This window comes from Gracilinanus agilis, chromosome 2, assembly GCF_016433145.1.
Source record: "Gracilinanus agilis isolate LMUSP501 chromosome 2, AgileGrace, whole genome shotgun sequence".
Taxonomy (NCBI): domain Eukaryota; kingdom Metazoa; phylum Chordata; class Mammalia; order Didelphimorphia; family Didelphidae; genus Gracilinanus; species Gracilinanus agilis.
The window spans coordinates 528,327,438-528,348,923 of NC_058131.1; the positions used below are offsets into that span (position 1 = coordinate 528,327,438).

Genomic DNA, 21,486 nt, shown 5'->3' on the forward strand with positions numbered 1-21,486 from the left:
TAATAGAATATTTGAAAAATAACTTCTCACAGTATCAGTTCCAAGGCAGATGAACTGAAAGGGCTAGGTAATCAGGGTTAAGTGACTGGCCCTAGGTCAAATAGCTAGAAAGTTTCTGAGGTTAGATTTGAAATCAGGACCTCCTTTCTTTAGGCCTGGTTCTTTATCCAATGAGCCACCTAGCTGCCTGAAATCCATGCCTTCCTAATAAGGATTCTCCACTACTGGCGACACACTGTCTTTCATATGATATAAGGTGTTAACTTGGAAAAAACATAGAACTATTAAAGTCAGAAAAACGAAGTCTTTAATCAAGAGAGGGATAGTGTTCAAACAGTCAAGCCTCCACACAAAGCCAAAGGCCCTAGCACTCTGGCACACTATCCCTGGGAATACCACCACCCAAGATGATAGCTCCAACAAGCCATGAAAACTGGGGAACTTATATACCTTCTAGGGAATGTGAAGATGGGATTAACCCTATCCTGCCTATTTTGATTTTAGCTATCAGGAATATATACATCCCCACTTACTCCTTAATTGGGGGTCTATGACCCACATGTGCTAGTGAGTGACAAATCAAAAATGACTGACTGCCCCCTGGGCAGTCTGAAACAAAGCTAAGCTGCAATTGGTCCATGTAAAAGTGGAAGGAAGGCACAGGAAGTGATGCAAAGAATTGTCTTTAAAAATGGTGGTAACTTCTTGGCCTTGGAGGAGCTCTGGTTTGGGCCCTCAGACTACACTTGGATCTTCCCTTAGGACTGCCATGCGGGTGAGTGAAAAGGCTAACTCCTTTTCCCTGACTTTTCTGGAGGTACTAGCCTCTGGAGAGGCCCCTCCTCTTAGAAGAGGCCTCATGGCTGGAACTCTTGTTTAATTTACCTCTGGGACCCCTTTTGTTGGGGCCTCTGAAGCCCTGCCTAGTTCAGACCGGGCTGGAGTAATTGCTTCCCCTTTTTCTCACTTCTCTACTCTTTCTCCTTTTGTAAATAAACTACCATAAAAGTCATTCTGACTTGAGTAATAATTTTGGTGACCACATTTCTCATAAATTTAGTCCAACCCTTTAATTTTTAACCCTTACATGAACTGATACTGGGGAGTATGATTGATTGGCTTTACAAAGGCTACAAGGAAATGAGAAGTCCAAGATAGGGTTATCAGGGAGAGGCTGATGCCCAACAATGAACACAAAAGGGAAAGATCCAGCCAAAGGCTGGGCTACCTGAGAAAGGACTTTGATACAGTGGGAGAACTTCTAAGAATAAAAGGGTACTTAACATCTGATTGAGTCTGCTAACCCCACCTAAAATACTTTAAGGCCTATTGTTAGTCTGAAACTCGGAGTTTGGGATCTCCCTCCAGGAGAAACTCTCATGTGACAAGGTCAAACTTGGGAGTCTCAGGATCTCAAGTTGCTATAAACTCGGGGTTACTAGATTCCAAGTTGACACAGGTAACAGGAATATATGAATAACTATAACAATAATCCATCTGAGTAAAATAAACTTAAACATTAAAAATGCTCAAATTAAGAAATTAGAGATTTCTAAATTTCCATAAAATACCTAGATTTTTTAAACCTAAATAGCCCTTATAGACAAAGGGAGATATGGATTCATTTACTTTGAAAATAAATAGGATTACATCTTACATTTTTGCTGAGAATTCAGAATAAACTAACCATTATTATTATGAAGAATAAAGGCAGAATTAATTGCATTAGGCTCAAATATCTCAATTATATGATAGTTTTCCTAATATGAAACTATCCCTACATTCCTAGTATAAAATCCACCTAGTTGTGGTGTTTGATCCTTGTGATATTTTGCTATGGTTTGCTTGCTAGTATTTTATTTAAGATTTTTGCATCAATATTCATTAGGGAGATTGGTCTATAGTTTTCTTTTTCTGTTTTAGCTTTTCCTGGTTTAGGTATCAGTATCATATTTATGTCATAAGAGGATTTGGAAGAATATTTTTCTTAATGATGAAGAAGGTATCTTTACTATACAAATTCCCCTTGTAAATCTATTCAGGGAAAGCAATAAGGTAAAGGCAAACAACTCTGAAAGAGCTAAAGAAATATGCTCCCCATCTCTTGATACAGAAGTGATGAGAGTCAGAGTACAGAACAAAGAAACTTTTGGGGGGATGGGGAGAAAGGGGATATGACCAATCTGGAAGTTTGTTTTGATCGACTATACATATTCATAGTGGGGCTTATCTTCCTTTAGTTCTCAAGAGGTGGGTTGGAATAGGAGGGTAAAAAGTGATTTTTACTGATTAAGAAAAAAAATTAACTTTTCTAAAAGTTAAAACTAACTTTACCTTCTTCCTATCAAAAAGTAACTCCTTTTGTGAGACCATATTCTGTTTACTCTTCTCATTCAGGAAAGATCTTTGGAATCTGTTATACCATGACCCCGCTCTAAGGAACATTTGAGAGGACATCTACTCAGAATCAGCAAGAGAACACAAAGAAAGGCTAGCTTGATCTACTTCTCAAGCCTTACAGAATATGGTTTCATTACTCTGTTTGCAAAGAATTCCTAGGTCATAAATATGGAAGTGGTCTCAAGAGTCCATTTAGTCTAACCCTTCATTTTACAGAGAAGGAAACAGAGGCCCAGGAAGTTAAGTGACCTGCCAAAAATCAGCTATGTTTAAGGTATCAGAAGTGGGAAAACCACTTAGATCCATTTAAAATCCACTTTCTCAAACAAAATTTAAGTGTCTTCTGGCATCCAAAATTTTGGATTATCCAAGTTTTTTCCTTCTGTTGCTTTGGATATTCAAGTATAAAAGTGAATGTGCTACTTACTTACTCATTTCACAATAAACTGAAATAAAAACCAGCACTGGGAAAAATGTTTGTGATTTCTCTTTATGCTTTTCTTTTCAAAACTATATTGCTTAAGTAAGAGGCTCTGCACACAGTCCTAAGAAGCAGATTTTTGAAAGAAACTTTCCAGACAAATATTCATTTGCTAATTACAATCAAGGTCAGCCAAACTTTATGTGCTAATCTAATACCTTCGATCAATAATTTAACTTAAGAAGAATGGAAACATGTTGAAGGCTAATTAAGGATCTTTTAACTATACTGCCCATTCTAATCATGTTTAGGCTGAATTGGTGAATAATAATATAGAAATAATATTCATGGATTTCTACTTTAAGTGGAAGTATGGAATATGAAGGTCAAGTCAATATTCTCTTATACTTCTAGTCAACTGAGATAATCTTTTAAGCTACAAAATAATTATCCCTTATGGAACTATAATAAACAGAATTTTCATTAATGAAATTTCTCAGTGATCTTTTCTTGCTTCAGACAGTAGTGACTTTGGTTTTAAGTTTCCATCTATAGGCTAATTTGGTTTTCCTCAATTTTAATATGCTTTAATCAAAAAACACAAACCATAAACTATTTTTGCAGTATAGCAGGAGAAGAGGTGAGATGGGAGTTGGGAAATAGGGAGATGTCATTAAAAGAAACAAGGACAGAGTATCAACTCCTAAAAGTTTGGAAATCTAAAATACCATTAAAAACAATTAGGCAGTAGGTGTGACTAGAAGGAATGGGGTTTGAGTCTCACTGAACCCTGAGGAGATAAAGGAAATAAAAAGTAGGCAAGAAAGTAAAAGGCTCCAACAAAAAAGATGAGAGTGTCTTACAGTGTAGTTTATTGCTCCGGCTGTTGAGTGGTTCTGGTCCATTTACATCTTTGCTTTTCTCATTGTCTTCGATTGGTCGGAAGTGAGCCAGTGTTCTCATGAAGCCACGGAAGTTTACCTGGTCCTCTCTGAATAAGAGTTATAACAAACACAACAGTGCAGATGGATTGGCATGGCTATTTTCTATGTAGTTAATACTAGAACTAAGGGAGCCCTGGGTTCAAATTCCATTGCTGAAACTGTATAACCATGGATGAAGTCACTTAATCTCTCTGAAACACTTTTTTTCTAACCTTTACCTTCTGTTTTATTGTTGCTGTTTTTTTTTTTTATTACATTTTTAAACCCTTAACTTCTGTGTATTGGCTCCTCGGTGGAAGAGTGGTAAGGGTGGGCAATGGGGGTCAAGTGACTTGCCCAGGGTCACACAGCTGGAAAGTGTCTGAGGCCAGATTTGAACCTAGGACCTCCCATCTCTAGGCCTGACTCTCAATCCACTAAGCTACTCAGCTGTCCTCTACCTTCTGTTTTAGAATGGATACTAGTATCCATTCTAAATCCATTCTAAGGCAGAAGAGTGGTCAGGGCTAGGCAATTGGAGGGAAGTAATTTAACCAGGATTACATAGCTAGGAAATGTGCGAGGCCACATTTGAACCCAGGACCTCCTGATTCCAGGCCCTGCTCTCTGTCCACTGGGCTACCTAGTTGCCCCTGAAACTCTTCTAAGTATTTATGAAATGGGAATAATTACCCTTGCCTCACAGGCTTGTTAAGCTCATGAAGGATAATATATATATAAAGTGTTTGCTACTAAACATAAATTGTGATAACTCACATTCATTTAGTAGCCTGAAAAGTCCTATAACTATAATTAGTGACAACTAAGGACAATTGCTTCAACTCACTGACATGTTAGCTGTGTGTTGTCACTATTTTAACATGCATCTTCTACTAATTAAAACTTTAAAATGTCTTCATGATGCAGGTCTCTAGGTCATACAGTAACTCTAAAAGAAATAATTCTCCAAAGTAGTCTTAATTTTTTTTAAGAGACTAATGAAACACTTTGCAAAGCTATTTTAGACTCTCAGCTAGCATAATTATGGGAATATCAGGTTGCTTAGTAAATCCCAGGGCCTAGGGATATGCTATGTGGGATATATATTAGGTGATAGGAGAGTCAGCATGAGCAAGGGATGGAATAAGGGTTTTAAGAAGACAAAGGTCAATACACTTTTTGTTTCATGACGCGGCCAAAAAAATGACTGCTAGCTACTCAAAAAGGAGACATTTTGTTAATAAGGTTGCAACATAACAATGAAGGTAAAAAAGAACTAAAGAAATGTGAGGATAGGTAGGGAAACAATTCATTCTTTTTTTCAGAAATCATTTATTAAGCACCTTCTATTGGTTTTAGGTGATATAGATATTAAGACAAAAAGAAAGGCAGTGAGGTGGTACAGTGTATAGAGTCAGTTCTGGAGACAAGAGGTTTGGATTCAAATCTGGACTCAGACACTTCCTAGCTGTGTGATTCTGGGCAAGTCATTTAACCCAGCTTACCTCACCCTTGCCCTTCTGTCAGAGTTGTTACTAAGATAGAAATTAAGGATTTAAAAAAATGACAAAATGAAACAATCCCCGAATTCAATAAGCTTACACCTCAATCATGTGCTTGTATGATGTTGACGGATGGTGGTAGCATGCTAGAGAGAATAGAACAGTGATGGCAAACCTTTTAGAGGAGTAGGTGATAGGAAAAACGTCCTTAGGCACACATGGAGAGAGGGAGGGGAGCAGCCCGGCCCCACCTCCCTCTAGCTTTCTCCTAAACTCTGGTGAACTCTGTGCTAGGGTGACAGCCTGCATGCCCACAGCGAGGGCTGAATGCTCCTTCTAACACCCATGTCATGGGTTCGCCACCACAGGTATCATATAATATAAATATTTTTAAAAATTATTAAAAAAGCAAAATGTAGTAACCATTTTTAAAAACTCATTTCCAAATCTGATTTTTCACATGTAGTCAAAAAGATAAGAAAAGAATTTGGAAGGCTAATATTATTCTGATTAGGGCATCATCGGGCAGTGAGTGAGCTGTAGCTTGACCATGAACTCAGGTAGGTATACAGTGTACTTCTACCTTACTCGAGAAAATGGGAAATCAGTAGATACAAATGCAAGTGATTTTACACTCAGATGATGTTACACACTCAGAGTAGAAACTGATCTGGCCTGGCAAAATATTTGGGAGAAAGCTTGTTGGTAGACAAACTAAAGGTTTAGTGAAAACATTATTAGCACTTATCAGTCCCTCTGGGTTTGACTTTTTTTTAGACTCGATTATCTATTTACAAGCTACCTACCAGCTATATCTGGGGAGTCTTACAAGGGATGAAGATTTAAGCTGAGATAAGGATAGTTGAATTAAGTTTTTCTTTATGTAATGAAAACTTGCCTGAAAACTGGGCAAACCTAGCATTCAATGTTATCTCTGCAGGAATTTTAAGGTACTGTAGAGGCTAGAGAAAAAAAGTTGGAGATGGAAAGATTGTGTGTAGGGGACGGAAGCTGGAATGAAATGTGTAGAGGTAGTATGTGGAGAAGAGGTTGTGAAGTATGAAGCTTAGGGAAAGTATCACCAGCCTGAATCACTCTTTTGTGTTTAACTTTTTTGAGATTCGGCATCTGTTTAAACAAGATAGCTACTAGTTTTCCCATTCTTCTTTCTCCTCACTAACTCAAAAGTTCCTTTCTTGACAGTCCAAGATATGGAAACCTCCAGGCTGAGCATTTGTGTTAACTGTCCTGATTTTGGTTTCACAATTGAGAACTGGCACTCACCTGAATTTTTGTTCATAGTCCCAGTTTCACTTGGGACATGAGACAAAGAAGGATTGTGTAAGGGGTTGTTCAGTATAAAGTTACATTCTAGTCTTTATTCTTATGAATACAGCCAAATTACCAGCTATGAGGCACATGTGAAAGATTTGAAAGTTTCATAATCAAATCAATAAATATTTACTGAGCACCTATTAAGTGAAAGCCTTATTGTAAATCACAAAACCATAATTTTGATTTTGGGATCATCTGCATAGATGAATCCTAGAGGGCACTGTTGAGAGTATCTCAACTGAGAAGTACAAGGGCACGGGTGATAACTGAGCAGGATGAGGATTAGGATAGGAACGTGGAGTCTTACTTCCTAATATTTCCCATCCTGTGACAGACAAGAAACTTCTAGTTTGCCACAGGCTATCTGATGTGGGGGAGGAAGAAGAGTTGGATTACATGAAAAAAGGTGGGTAGAGCTATGCAATTTAGAAACATCAGCTGTTTGACTATTATGAAGGGCACTAAATGCTGCCCCTATCTGAGCTAAACAGGATGCTGGTTCAGAGAAGGGTTGAAGTAATACAATGTTGGTAGGTAGAGAAAACAGTGGGCCAAAGGACAAGCAGACTAAAATGATCCGAATGGCTCTCTCTCTTCCTCTCTCCAGGTATCCTTTCCACATCACAGATATGAGGCACAGTACTTCCTTGATCTGGAAAACCTGCATAAAATTTTTTGGTCCTCCCTTCATACCAGAGAAATCTTTCTTTTATGGGGTATTTATAGTACCTTAAATGGATTTATGAGTTACTAAACTTTTAAAGAGATCTCTACATTTCCAGCCTTTGTGTGTTGTCTCCTGGTTTTTGTGTTATTTTTGCAAACTAGCTTTTTACTTATTTTAACTTTAACAAAGGAATTGAGTATGTTTTTGGTAATTAAAAAGTATTGTACTATACATAGCTTTTATGCATTTTTGAGTTTCTAAATTTTTTTCTGTGTTGTCTGCTGGCCTTTGTATGTCATCTGTAGTTTCTGGAAAGGTTCTCTAAAATTCCCATTTGATTTCTTATGCTGATCCATGATAGACTGAAACCACAATGGGGAAAAGTTTTGCCATGAAAAGGATAATTACATATCTAAGAAACCAGGAAAGCTTGGTTTGTCAGCATAGAGAGTGGACCAATAAAAAAGCTATTTTAGAGCTTGTGTTGTGATATTGTGTTGTGATATGAAGAGCTGCATCCATCCATCCATCCATCCATCCATCCATCCATCCATCCATCCATCCATCCATCCATCCATCCATCCATCCATCTATTGCAGTTTCCCTCTGAATGCTTTCTCCTGCAAAAATCAGAGGCAAATGGGACAGCTAGAGTGGCTCAGTGGATAGAGCCAGATCTAGAGAGAAGACCTGAGTTCAAATCTGGCTTCAGACATTTCCTATTGTGTGACCCTAGGCAAGTCACTTAACCCCAATTGCCTAGGCCTTACCAACTCTTCTGCCTGGAAACTGATACTCAGTATCAATTCTATGACAGAAAGTAAGGGTTTAAAAAAAATTAGAGGTAAAATTATACCTAGTTTGATTCTTGGAAATTTGGGCTTTGTGGTACTTAAAACAACAATTTAAGAGAAGTCTGAAATTAGGGAGCAACTCTAGTGAGTTTCTAGCCAACGAAGTCATTTCAGTTTAGACCTTCACACGAGCTGAGGCTGTTGGTTGGTTGTTGTCCTTATTTGAAGAAGATGAAAATGACATCACTATGTTGGGGTCAAGGTACAGTGTGTCTAAGTTAAAGCAGTTACTACCTTACAAGGGAAAAAAAAAAAAAGGAGAATCTGGAGGAAAAACTCACCCCTCAGGGAAGAAGGCATTGATGATCCGATCTCCCAGGGGGTTGATGGCAAGCTCTGGAATCCTCTGGAAGTCTTCCCGGCTATCCAATCAGAAAGAAAACCACCTTCAGTAAGAAGCCATTGATCCTCACCACACTTTCTACCTTATGAAATTTACTTCTTTGCCAAATGTAGTGCAGGATATAGCAATCTATTAGCTGCCAAAGGTTCTTTCAACTACCCCGAGAAGCAGGAAGAAGTCAGATTTGATTATGCTACACTCCAGTGAACTCAGCACATTGCTTTATTAAGGAAACCAATTCCCATGCAAATGCTAATCCCTAGAAGTAAATGATTCCCTAGGCATTCCCATTTGGTTTCCAGTCAAACCTGGACGATTTACAGCAAAAGTGATGGTAGAACCTGAAATCTGGAGTATCCAAGAAAAAACAAGTGTCTTCTTACCCTCAATTAATAGCAAAGGAAGCAGAAATCTGGCTCCATGACAATGTAGGACTCCTTAGGCAATGTTTATAGGTATAGAAAGAAGAACATTCTCTAGATAACTGGCAGTTTTCCTTGCTCTGGTTTTATCTTAGCCTAGTTCTTTGCAAATTAGAGAATAATTAATCCTCAAAAAACTGAGTAATAGTAATTACCTCCAACTAGCTTGGCTGTCCTGAGTATTTTACATAAAATGTAGTGTTTTATGAAACCCTAGAGCCAGTTCGGGTTGCATCACTGCCCTGTTCAATGGTTCCCTGGAGCCTACTAGAAAAAGACCAAATTTCTTAGCTTGGTAGTCAACCTTTCCCCTCCCGCCATAAGTTTTATACCACTCTACCTTTCCATCCTTATTTTACAGGGCTCCTCATCATAACCTTATGCTCCAAGCAAACTGTCTTTGCTTATGCTACTCTATGTTTGGAATGTCATCTCTTCTACTACTCATACCCTATCTTTGCTTGTTGAAATCTTATTCCAGTGGTTCCCAAACTTTTTTGGCCTACTGCCCCCTTTTCAGAAAAAAATATTACTTAGTCCCCTGGAAATTAATTTTTTTTAAATTTTAATAGCAATTAATAGAAAAGATAAATGCACCTGTGGCCATCGGCTCCCCCCCCCCCCAGTCGCTGCAGCACCCACCAGGGGGCAGTGGTGCCCACTTTAGGAATCACTGTCTTGCTCAAAAACCCAACTCAAGTGCCTCCTCTACCAACAGTCATCACACCTTTCCCTTTTTTTTCCCTTTCAAAATAACCTTTATCTTCTGTCTTTGAACCAATACTAAGTATCAATTCCAAGGCAGGAGAGCAATAAATAACTTTGTCCAAGGTTTGAGGTCACATTTGAATCCAGGACCTCCCACCTCTAGACCCATCTCTCTATCCACTGAGCCACCTATCTAAAGCCGCCAATGATGCCTATCCTGGTTTTAGTAAGTCACCCTTCACCCAGTCTGGACTTCACATTTGGTTTCTAGACTTAGGTGAAGCACTTCTCTTGTTCTATTTTATATTATAGTTGATTTTTTGTGGCATCTATCTAAATTATAAACTCCAAGAGGAAGGGTAGGTACCTTATTTAATCTGTGTAGCTCCTCCAGAGCCTTGAGTAATGCCATGTCCTGACCATAATAGGTATTTAAAATATACTGGTTAATGTAAGCAAATTGTTGAGACCTGAGGGTAAGGTCAAAAAAAAATTATATATACTTTCCATTCAGTGTAAAGTTTTGAGATCAAAGAGGCATTTTTAAGTGTAAATTAAGAATTTAAGAAAATAAAATGTTAGGTAGAGTCAAATATAATTCATACTGAGTGAAAAAGTGAAGTAAGAATGCTTTTTCTAGAAAAAGCATTTTGTCCTTCTGGAACTCCATTTTTTGTCTGCAAAACTAGACAATAATTGTTTTCTTTAAGGATGCTCTGAAGTTGAAGAATTTTGAGTTCTTTAGAAAATAAAAATCCTTGAATACAAAATATTCAATCAAAAGACCTAATGCTGCTAATGAGGACAGACTGTATCACATCCACATAAAGGTGAATCCTTAATCCATTTCTTTTGAAGCTCCAATTTTAACTAGTGATTGATTAAATCAAACTTCTCTTCACCTTATTTTGTGTGGTAGACATGAAGAACCATAGAACCTCAAAGTCAGAAAGATAAAGATGTTAAAAGACTAACATTCATATAGTCATCTAGTCCAACACCCACTCGGGCAAGAATTACTTCAACATTTTTTACTCAAACCTCTTACCTTCTGTCTCAGAATCAACACTGAGTATCAGTTCCAAGGCAGTAGAGCGGTAAGGGCTAGACAATGGGGGCTAAGTAACTTGCCCAGGGTCACACAGCGAGGAAGTGTGTAGGTCTACATTTGAACCCAGGACCTCCCATCTCTAGGCCCAGTTCATTATCCACTGACCCACCTAGGTGCCCCCTTACAACATTTAACAAGTGGTGACCTAAACTCTACTTGAAGACCTCCAAGGCTGGGGAACTTACTCCTTATCTTTGGGGATAGCTCATTCTACTTTTAGATAGTACTAATAGGAAATTTGACTCTGGCAAATTTCAACCACGGTTCCTATTTCTGACCTCTGGAAGAAAGTACAGTAAACACAACCCCTCTTCCACCAGCAGACAGAGCTCCTGATAGGGTGTAAAAGAACCACTACTAAGATGGTTTCCATAATAGCAGAGAAGGGAAGGGACATGAAAGATATTCCTGAGAGATCTGAAAGGACTTGAAAACGAATAAGTAAAAAAACAAAACTATAAAAATTAACTTATGAATGAACGAATGATTAGTAACACTATTGATGGAAATAGTGTAATAAGGATTACGGGTGGGAGGAGGTATATAGAAAGCTTAGTTTGAGGCTGCTACCTACATGTTTGATCCTTTAGCTTGTGTAACCTTAGTCAAATGACAGTCTTTCTGGGTCTCAATCCTTATTCCATAAAATGAAGTTGGACCTCAAAGTTCCTTCTACTCTAGCTCTTTGACGCTATTATGGGGGGGGGGTCACTAAGTTATGACCCTAGACCCTTTGGCAAGAAAGTTTCTAAAAATATTGACGAATGAATCAGAGGAAGTTAAGTCATGAGTTGCTTTTCTTTTCTTTTTTTTCCTTAATTTTTTTTTAAAACCCTTACCAAGGCAGAAGAGTGGTAAGGGCTAGGCAATGAGGGTCAAGTGACCTGCCATGGGTCACACAGCTAGGAAGTGTCTGAGGCCAGATTTGAACCTAGGACCTCCCGTATCTAGGCCTGCCTCTCAAACCACTGAACTACCCAGCTGCCCCGATGAGTTGCTTTTCTTAATGTAATAGAGGGTTTAAAAGACAAAGCTCCTAATGCAGTTAATTCAGCAAGTTATTCTATATTATAATATATAATTATGGTATACAAAATATAGAGTATATTATTAGGAGCCTTGTATGTAATTTGTAAAATTCATAATATAGATGTCACACTATCTCCAAAAGGGTGGCTACTGCCCTCTGATAGTAGGAAGCTGAGAAAAGAGATGGGCATTGTCCTTTGGTGGACTAAAGCTAATTTGAACTGCAAGGGTTATAAACTTCAGTTTAATCTCTAACCAGCTTAAAGTAATTTCAACTGAGAAAAGGTGCAGTTTAAATACCAAGTCTAGTATTAAGTAGTTGGTGAGCAATTTTCTTTCAACTCAGTCTGAAAAAGGGCCCTGGCTTTGGATTTCCACTTCAGTTTATCCCATGTACTAATGTGAATGAGAATCTAAACCTTGTACTTTGACACTTTTCAACGGCATCATTAGCATAGGGGTCAAAGAACCAATTCAGCGTGAGTTATTAGACTGAGGAGCATAAGCACCCTGGGGTGTTATTTGTTTTAATGATTTTTGCGCCTCTGCTCAGGGGCAGTTTCCCTAAAGGGATATGAGAGCTCTAAAGCCCCATCAGTTTTATGCTTCTCATGGATTTATTAGAAAGCCAAAAGCCATCATGGATTAAGGTGGTGAAATTTAAGATTTAATTATGATGAACAGCTAGCTGGCTATATGAATAGAGAGCCAGGACTAGAAATGGGAAGTCCTAGGTTCAAATCTAGTCCCAGACATTTCCTAGCTGTGTGACCTTGGATAAGTCATGTAACCTCAATTGCCTTTGCCTTAGGAATGATACTCAATATTGAGTGTAAGATGGAAGGTAAAGGTTAAAAAAAAAAAAAGATTTAATTATGCCACGCATTGTATCCCTTTTGGGGAAAAAATCCTTAGTGAGAGGGTAAAATACCAGATATAAAGCCACTATGGGTATAGTCTCTTACTGTGCAAGTCATCTCTACTTTGAGAGTTGTTTCTCTTGCTTTACAAGAAAAAAAAAAAAACCTTCTCCATAAAATCCATTGATTCTTACAATTTAAAGGAATCTCAGAAGTTATCTAGTCTTTACTTGTATGTGAAGCATAAATCATCCCCCCCCCCCCGCCCCCCTCCCCCCCATCTTCAACAAGTGATCATCAGTAATGATGAAAACTCACAGCTTCTCTAGGACATTTGCTTCCTTTTTTTTGACTACTCCCTCTGCCTTCTTTATGATGACCTATTCCCATTCAATATAATGATTTTCCCAAACCCTTTTCATTCCTTCTCAAACTGCCCATAGTTGTTTTTCCTCCCATCCTCTCAGCTGAGAATCTTGCCTCATATTTCACCGTAAGAAACTGAGGTTATTTTAAGCTCCCAATTCTCTTTTCCACCTCAACTCAAATGATACTAATTCCATTCCATCTTGGCCAGAAGACTGCCTCCTCTATCATCTCTACTTACCTTCTTACTTTTTCTTCATTCTCTGTGTCTACTGGATGTTTCCCTCTTGCCTACAACCATGTCTGTATTTCTTCCATTCCCCAAAAAACTTCAGTCGCTCCATCCATATGTACTAGCTCTTGTCTCATACCTCTCCTTTTTGTGGCTAAATTCCTTGAGAGAAGGACCTCCACTCCTTTCTTCTTACTTTTGTCTTAATTCTGAAACCTGACTTCCAACCTCATCATTCAACTGAAACTACTGTCTCCCAAATTAGAAATGATTTCTTAATCATGAAATCGAATGACTTTTTCTCAATCCTTATCCTTGACAGCCTATGCTGATGTCAAAAGGCTCTTTTACACCACTCTCTCCTGAATCTTTTCCTGCCTGTCTGACCATTCCTTTTCAATGTCCTTTGCTGGATCTTGTTAAACTGGAAAAAAACACAGAACCAGTAAATAGTCAGAAAAACCACTTCTTTAATCAGGAGAGGAATTTGGCATAATTTCTTAGGCTTCCACCCAGAGTCCGATGTTCAAAACCCACAGAGCCCCAAGACTGGCTACTCTGGCTACTGATCCCTGGGAGAAATTACCAAATCATCACCAAATCACCATGCTAGATGACAACTCCAAAGAAGGTCTATCATCCCCCTTTGCAATAAACTCTAGTACAGTGATTCCCAAAGTGGGCGCCACCGCCCCCTTGTGGGTGTTGCAGCGATGCAGGGGAGTGATGATGGCCACAGGTGCATTTATCTTTCCTATTAATTGCTATTAAAATTTTTAAAAATTAATTTCGGGGGCTAAGTAATATTTTTTCTGGAAAGGGGGCGGTAGACCAAAAAAGTTTGGGAACCACTGCTCTAGTAGGTCCTTATTACCTCCAGAATCAAATATATAATCCTGTTTGGCATTCAAAATTCTTTATAACCTGCCCCCTTTTCAGTTTTCTTATGTCTTACAATACATATTGTACTGTGCAATCTAGTAACAATGACCTCTTCTTACTGTTTCTCAAACAAGCTACTCCATATTTCCCTACTGGCTATTTTCACTGGCTGTAACCTTTGCCTGGAATTCTCAAGAGAGGGATCCTCATCTCCACCTCCCTGCTTTTCTGCTTTTTGCCAAGTCCAAGTTAAAATTCCCCTTTCTACTGAAGTCTTTCCCATACCCCCTTAATTTTGGTGCCTTCCCTCTGTTGATTATTTCCAATTTATCCTGTCAATATCTTGTTTGTACCTGGCTGTTTGAATGCCATCTCCCCAATTATACTGTGAGTGCCTTTAGAACAAGGCCATCCTTTGCCTTTGTATCCTGGCCCATGGTAGACTTAATTAATGTTTACTTACTATAGTCTTTACTTGATAAAGTTTTCCCTTAACTAGGGCCAAAAATCTGTTTTGCTGTAACTTCTACCAATTAGTCTTACTTCTTTTTTAGGGAATTTTTTAGAGAATAAATTTAATCACCTGCCACAAGACAACTCTTAAAGCATTAGAAAACTATGAAAATGGGGCAGCTAGGTGGTTCAGCAAATAAAGAACTAGGCCTGCAAATGGGAGGTCCTAGGTTCAAATCTGACCTCAGACACTTCCTAATTATGTGACCCTGGGCAAGCCCCTTAACTCTAATTGCCTAGCTCTTGCAGCTCTTCTATTTTAAAACTCATACTAAGACAGAAGGTAAGAATTAGAAAAAAAACTCTTTAAAAAATTATTTAGGGGGCAGCTGGGTAGCTCAGTGGATTGAGAGCCAGGCTTAGAGACGGGAGGTCCTAGGTTCAAATCTGGCCTCGGACACTTCCCAGCTGTGTGACCCTGGGCAAGTCACTTGACCCCCATTGCCTACCCTTACCACTCTTCTGCCTTGGAGCCAATACACAGTATTGGCTCCAAGACAGAAGGTAAGGGTTTTAAAAAAAATTATTTAAAGTAGTTAAAAAAATATTCTGTGTATCTACGGTTTTGTTTTAGGGTTTTGGTTTTGTATGAATGTGCTCTTACAACAACCATAATGGAAGTGTGTTTTGCATGATAATAAAAATAAAAAATTTAAAAATACTATGATATTGCAAGAGAGATAGCATGATAGCATATCGAAGGGTTCTGAGAAGTCAAGAATGATAATTCTTTGCTGGTAAAGTTGCAAATGGTTTTACTATTCTAGAAAACAATTTGGAATTATGAAAGAAAAGCTATTAAATTGTTCTTTCCCCTCGACTCAGAGATTTCCCCATTGGTACTATACCCCAAAGACACTGACATTTACAAAAGACCCATGTACAAAAATATTATGAGTGGTATTATTTGTTTTGACAGAAATATAGAAATCAAATGCACTCAACAGTAAGTACAGTGTTAACTGGGAGGGGAGGGAGAAGAGAAAGAGTGTAACAGATTTGGAGGCAGAAAACCTGAGTTTACAGCCAATCTCTGCTACTTATTATTTGTGTGAGCAAATACTTAACCTTTCTGGGGCTTGTTTCTTTATCTGCTTTAAAAAAAATAAAAGAGGAGGGAAAGGGAGTGGACTAGATGGAAGTAGATATCTTCCCCTCAAAGCTCAGAAGCCATTAAAATCCCAAGATAGGGGAAATGGCTGAACAAATTATGATCTATTAATGTAAGAGAAATATTAGTGTAATTAAATAATTGTATTTTACAAGAATTACCAAGTTGCAAAAAGAAATACAAAGAAGCAAGACATGGAAAGACATGTGAAGCGACGTTGGGGGAAGAAATTAGAGGCAAAAGAACAACATATATAGGGACGACAACAAAGTTAATAAAGTCAACATGAAGAAGCAACAAAACTCTAGTCAAATATAAGCCAATGTTAATATCAAACAGCCAAAGATGGAGGATAATAACCAATTGATAAATATAATTGTGTTGGGAGCGAATATATTTTGCAAAAGAATTTTGTTGAGAAATATCCAGTATGTCAAAACAAGAAAAGCTGCATTCCGCAGCAGAGACTGCTGGGCCTGGCATGAGCCTGGCATGAGGAAATCTTAGATCTGACACGTTGCACTTTGTTACTAGTTAAGACACATAATCTCTCTGGAGCTTTAGTTTCTTCATTTGAAAAAGGGAAAATAGCCATCCACCTCAAGGGCACTGTGAAACTCAAATGAGATGCATCTTGTACTAGGGCTTTGCAAACCTTAAAAGAACTGGATAAATGTCAGTTGTTTTTATTCTTTTCTAGAGCAGGGAAAATGTGGGGTTCAGAACAGGCCAGATATGGTCTGACTAGGACAGAATAGAGCATGATATATCACTTCCCTTGTTCTAAGCACTAGATTTTTTTTTTTAAACCCATGCCTTCTATTTTAGAATTAATACTAAGTATCTGTTTCCAAGGCAGAAGAGTGATAAAGGCTAGGCAATTGGGATTGATTGACTTGCCCAAGGTCACACAGTAAGGAAGTATGTCTGAGGCCAAATTTGAACCCAGGTCTGGTGCTTCATCCAATGAGCTACCCAGCTGCTCCTAGACTGCTATTAATGAACAAAAAGTGCATTGAAATTTTTTTAGCTTCCTCCGTATGGATCCACCCACACCAAAGGGGAAGAGACAGGGGTGTTGGGGTGTATGGAATATCAAAATATGTAATAACTTTGTCTCAAGCAGAGATAGTGAGCGAGAGAAACTTTTATTTTGTCACTCCTGACTTCTTCCTTCCACAGAAATTCTTTGATATTTAAAGCCCTTTACAACCTGATTTAAACCTATGTTTCCAGATTAAAACTATCTCCTATTTCCCAACTCTACACTCTAATCAAACTGGCCTTCTTGCTGTTCACATGAGACATTCCATTTCCCATCTGTGTGACTGCTCTGACTGTCTCCATTCCAGGAATGTATTTCCTCCTGTTCTCTGCATCTGAGAAGTTTTAGCTTCCTTCAATACTGACTTTAAATTCCACCTCCTACATGAAGGCCTTCCAGACCACTGGCTGCTACTGCCTTCTCTATATCTATCCAGATTAGAGACATATCCATCTCTCCCCTACTTAGATGTGTACCCATTGTTTTGCCTGATTGATCATAAGCTCCCTGAGGGCACAGATTGGCCCTACTGACTGATGCAGTTTTCCATCATGGCTCTAATTAGTTCTTTTACCAAGTTTCCATTTCCCCATAGCAGCTCTGTTTGGCTTCCATCCTCCTCCAGGAGAAGCTCTATCACCTGGAATCTTCTTGGCATGAAGAATAACCCAACATTAATGCTCAGCACATTTCTGAGCCTTCTGTGGCCTCTGCTCCTATAGCCTTCCCTTGGGAGAAGGCTTAGAACTTGCCAATTCACTTCAATTTCTATGGTTTTCAACACATCATGTCCTGTTCCTCTGGCAAGCCCACTTTAGTTTCCTTTTAAATGCAATCTCCCCCTCCCCCATTAGATTATAAAGTCCTGGAGGGCTGGGACTATCTTTTTCTTTTTTGTATCCCAAGTGCTTTGCAGAATGCTTAACACATAGGAGACACTTAACAAATGTTTACTGACTACTGATGATTTCATGTTCAGCCGCTACAGTTTATTCTATGAATTCTGGCTTCACCAAGCAAACTCCTCTGGTATTTATAACTTGTTTACCCACTCCAGCTTACAGCTTTTTTCTCTCTTAAAAAAAAGAAAAAAGTTCTTTCGCTTTGGACTTGCTCTGGAATACCAGTGTACCCACTCCCCATATCCTACAATGGGGTGGGGATTCAACTGTGGCACCAAATGCAAATTTATATTAAGTTTGGAATTCACTAAAACCCTCTAGTCTATTCCACCCAAACTGTGTTTTTAGTCTTTGTCTTCCTAATCCTATACTTGCATTATTTTTTTAACTTAAACATTTTTATTTTTCAACTACATGTAGAAACAATTTTTGACAATTGTTTTCTGACACTTTTACGATTCAGATTCATTCCCTTCCTCCTCCTCCTCCCCTTCTCAAGGTGGTAAATAGTCTGATAGAAGTTATATCAGAATTTTCATACAAACTCATGATAGAATAAAGTGAAGGATGTCATGTTTTGGTCTGTAATAAGACTCTAACAGTTTCTTCTGTGGCTTTTTTTTTTTAAACCCTTAACTTCTGTGTATTGGCTTATAGGTGGAAGAGTGGTAAGGGTGGGCAATGGGGGTCAAATGACTTGCCCAGGGTCACACAGCTGGGAAGTGTCTGAGGCTGGATTTGAACCTAGGACCTCCCGTCTCTAGGCCTGACTCTCAATCCACTGAGCTACCCAGCTGCCCCTGCAGTAAGGGCTAGGCAATGGGGGTTAAGTGACTTGCCCAGAGTCACACAGCTAGGAAGTTCCAGAGGTCAGATTTGAATCAGGATCTCCAGTCTCCAGGTTTGATTCTCAATCCACTGAGCCACCCAGCTGCCCCATGGCTTGTTTTTATCATGAGTCCCTTGGGGGTATCCTGGAACTTTGTTTTGCTGATAATAGTTTAGCCCTTCAAAGTTGATCATCATATAATATTTCTGTTAATTTATACACTGGTCTCCTGGTTCTGCTCACTTCATTTTGCATCAGTTCATATAAGTCTTACCAGGTTTTTCTGAACTCATCCTGTTCATCAATTCTTATGGTGCAATAGTTGGTATCTTATTAGATGTAGCTAGTGAACTAGTCGATAAGAATGGAGGGTCCAGAGCCAGGAAGACCTGAGCCCAAATCCAAAGCTGTGTGACCCTGGGCCAATTACTTATGCTTTGTATGTCTTAAGTTTCTTCAGCTGTAAAAATGAGGCTAATAATAGCATCTACTTCCCAGGGTTATTATACTCAACGAAAAGGTAAAGCTCCTTTCCTCCCATTCCTCTAAGAGTCACGCTTGGCTAAGAAAACCAAGCCTCTATATTGTTCATAACAATTGTAGTAATACCTTACATTTGCACAGCATTCCAGCATTTCAATAAAATGTACTAATACCTAAAGAACATTTTCTAGTTTATTAAATGGCTATGTCATTTCATTTGATTCCCATAACCCTGTCGAAATAAGGAGACCAAGTATTATGTTCATTTTACATATGAGGAACCTAAGTCACAGAAGGATTAAATGACTGGCTCAAGGTAATGGAAACTTCTATTAAAGAATGAAATGGTAGCTTTTCTGACCTGCCTAATCCAGTGCTCTTCTCACTTATATTTCATCCTCAAGTTTAAGTATAGAAAGTTTATTAGCCATAATGACTGACCTTTCTTGAAGTTTTACACAATTTTTATTAATACTTGGATTTGAATGAATGAATGAAAAAACTCTCAAAAGGCAAAATTGGAAGGTATTGTGCTGGAAATACAAATACAAAAGGGAGACAGATCTTGTTATCAAGTACCTGACAATTTAATAGGGGAGAAAACCCACATGGGGAGGGCTGGTGAGGAAAGCTGAGTTTTCATCAGGGATGGTGGTGAGTGGAGCCAGCAGGTTACCTTACCCTTTCCAGAAACAACAGTAGTATAGATCTGATGACTATTACCACAGCAAGAGGTAGAAAGCAGGGGAGGAAATTAAAGGGAGATGGCAAGATGTCCCAAGATGTTCATAGTGCATGGATATGAAGCCCTATTGGAGAATACTGATATACATGGTTAGAAGAGTTTACACTCACTTGCCAAATAAGCTCAGCCCCAGGGAGGAATTCCAAAGCTGAGTGGGTTAACTCATCTTTTATTAACTTTTACAAATGGAAGTCATTATTACTATTCCATATCATTGTTCTGGTAACTGAGTGGAACCTAACTCTACCAAAGCTGAAAAGGATTCTGAAATAAATCTGACCATAGAATAGAATAAAAAAAAGTAGAACTATAAGAAACTTAAGATTATCTGACCTAGCAGATAAATATATATATATAAAACATAGCAACTAGACATTTCCAGTAGGAGTCAGCTGATCATTAGGAGCAATCAAATTAAGCTGCATAATGTTTTAACATTTAGGAGGCTTTTAAAATGACTAAAGGAACAGCTAGGAAGCACAGTGGATAGAATCGGGAGGTCCTAGGTTCAAATCTGTCCTTAGACACTTCTTAGCACCCTGGGCAAATTGCTTAGCCCTTGTCTAGCCCTTATCACTCTTCTGTCTTGAAACTAATACACAGTGCTGATTTTAAGGCAGAAAATAAGAGAGTTTAAAAGTAAATTAAAAGGAGCAAGACAGGAGGTCCTGGGTTCAAATCTGACCTCAGACACTTCCAAGCTGTGTTACCCTAGGCAAACCACTTAACCCTAATTGCCTGGGCCTCACCACTCTTCTGCCTTGGAAGGTAAGGGTTCAGAAATAAATAACTAATGAGCAAGCATAAGGAGGAATCTATCTAGCAAGGATACACTCTCTGAAAGCTGTTCAGAATGGAAGATATTTAAACTCGAGATAACTAGTTAAGTCAAGAAGACACTTATCTATAAAGTTCCCACAAAACTCATCCCAGACAATCTTGCCTATATATTTCTGCATATTTTTGCATTGTCTTCCCACCCCAAATCTTCCCATGCCAATTCATCTTTTATTTAATTGCCAGAGAAGCTTTTCTGTTTGGTATTTAAAGCCCTTTACAAATCTGATTTGAGCCTACATTTTTAGATTATACATTACTCTTTATTTACCCACTCTATGGGTCTAATCAAATTAGCCTTTCTGTAATTCTTCACACAAGCGTTGGCATTTCCCACCTCCATGACTTTGCTCTGGCTGTCTCCATGGCTGGAATGTATTCCCCTTTCCTCACTTCTGCATCTCAGAAATTCTTAGCTTCCTTTCCTTATACACTACCTCCTATTTTATTTTCTTCAAGAATTTCTTGTATTATGATGTCCAGGATTTTTTTTTTGATCAAGGCTTTCAGGTAGTCCAATAATTCTTAACTTGTCTCCACTGGGTTTATTTTCCAGGTCAGTTGTTTTTTCAATGAGATATTTCATGTTTTCTTATAGTTTTTTCCTTCATTCTTTTGTTTTATTGCTTCTTGATGTCTCATGAAATCATTAGCTTCTAGTTGCCCAATTCTAGTTTTTAAGAAATGATTTTTCTCCATCAGCTTTTGAGCCTCCTTTTCCATTTGGCCTATTTCTTCTTGCATTGTTTTCATTTCTCTTTCCTATTTTTTGTCTGCCTCTCTTAATTGCTTTTTGAAATCCTCTTTGAGCTCTTCCAGAATCTGTGTCCAATTCATATTTTTCTTTTGGACATTGCATGTGTTAGATTTGCCTTCACTGTCCCCTTCTGTGTCTGTGCCTTGCTCTTTGTCTCATAAAAATTCTCTATAGCAATAATGGTGAACCTATGACATGGGTGCCAAAGA

The 21,486-nt window shown here is 38.4% G+C and overlaps 1 protein-coding gene across 1 annotated transcript in view; it reads right to left on the bottom strand.

Annotated features, from left to right (window-relative positions):
* Positions 1-21,486, bottom strand: part of CHP1 (calcineurin like EF-hand protein 1) — a 51,479-nt gene that overhangs the window by 14,480 nt on the left and 15,513 nt on the right. Inside the window, exons 3-4 of the mRNA XM_044665119.1 lie at positions 8,384-8,464; positions 3,685-3,812 (exon numbers count right to left, since the gene is read on the bottom strand). Of these exons, the coding sequence (XP_044521054.1) occupies positions 3,685-3,812; positions 8,384-8,464 (209 nt within the window). The remainder of the gene's footprint in view (positions 1-3,684; positions 3,813-8,383; positions 8,465-21,486) is intronic.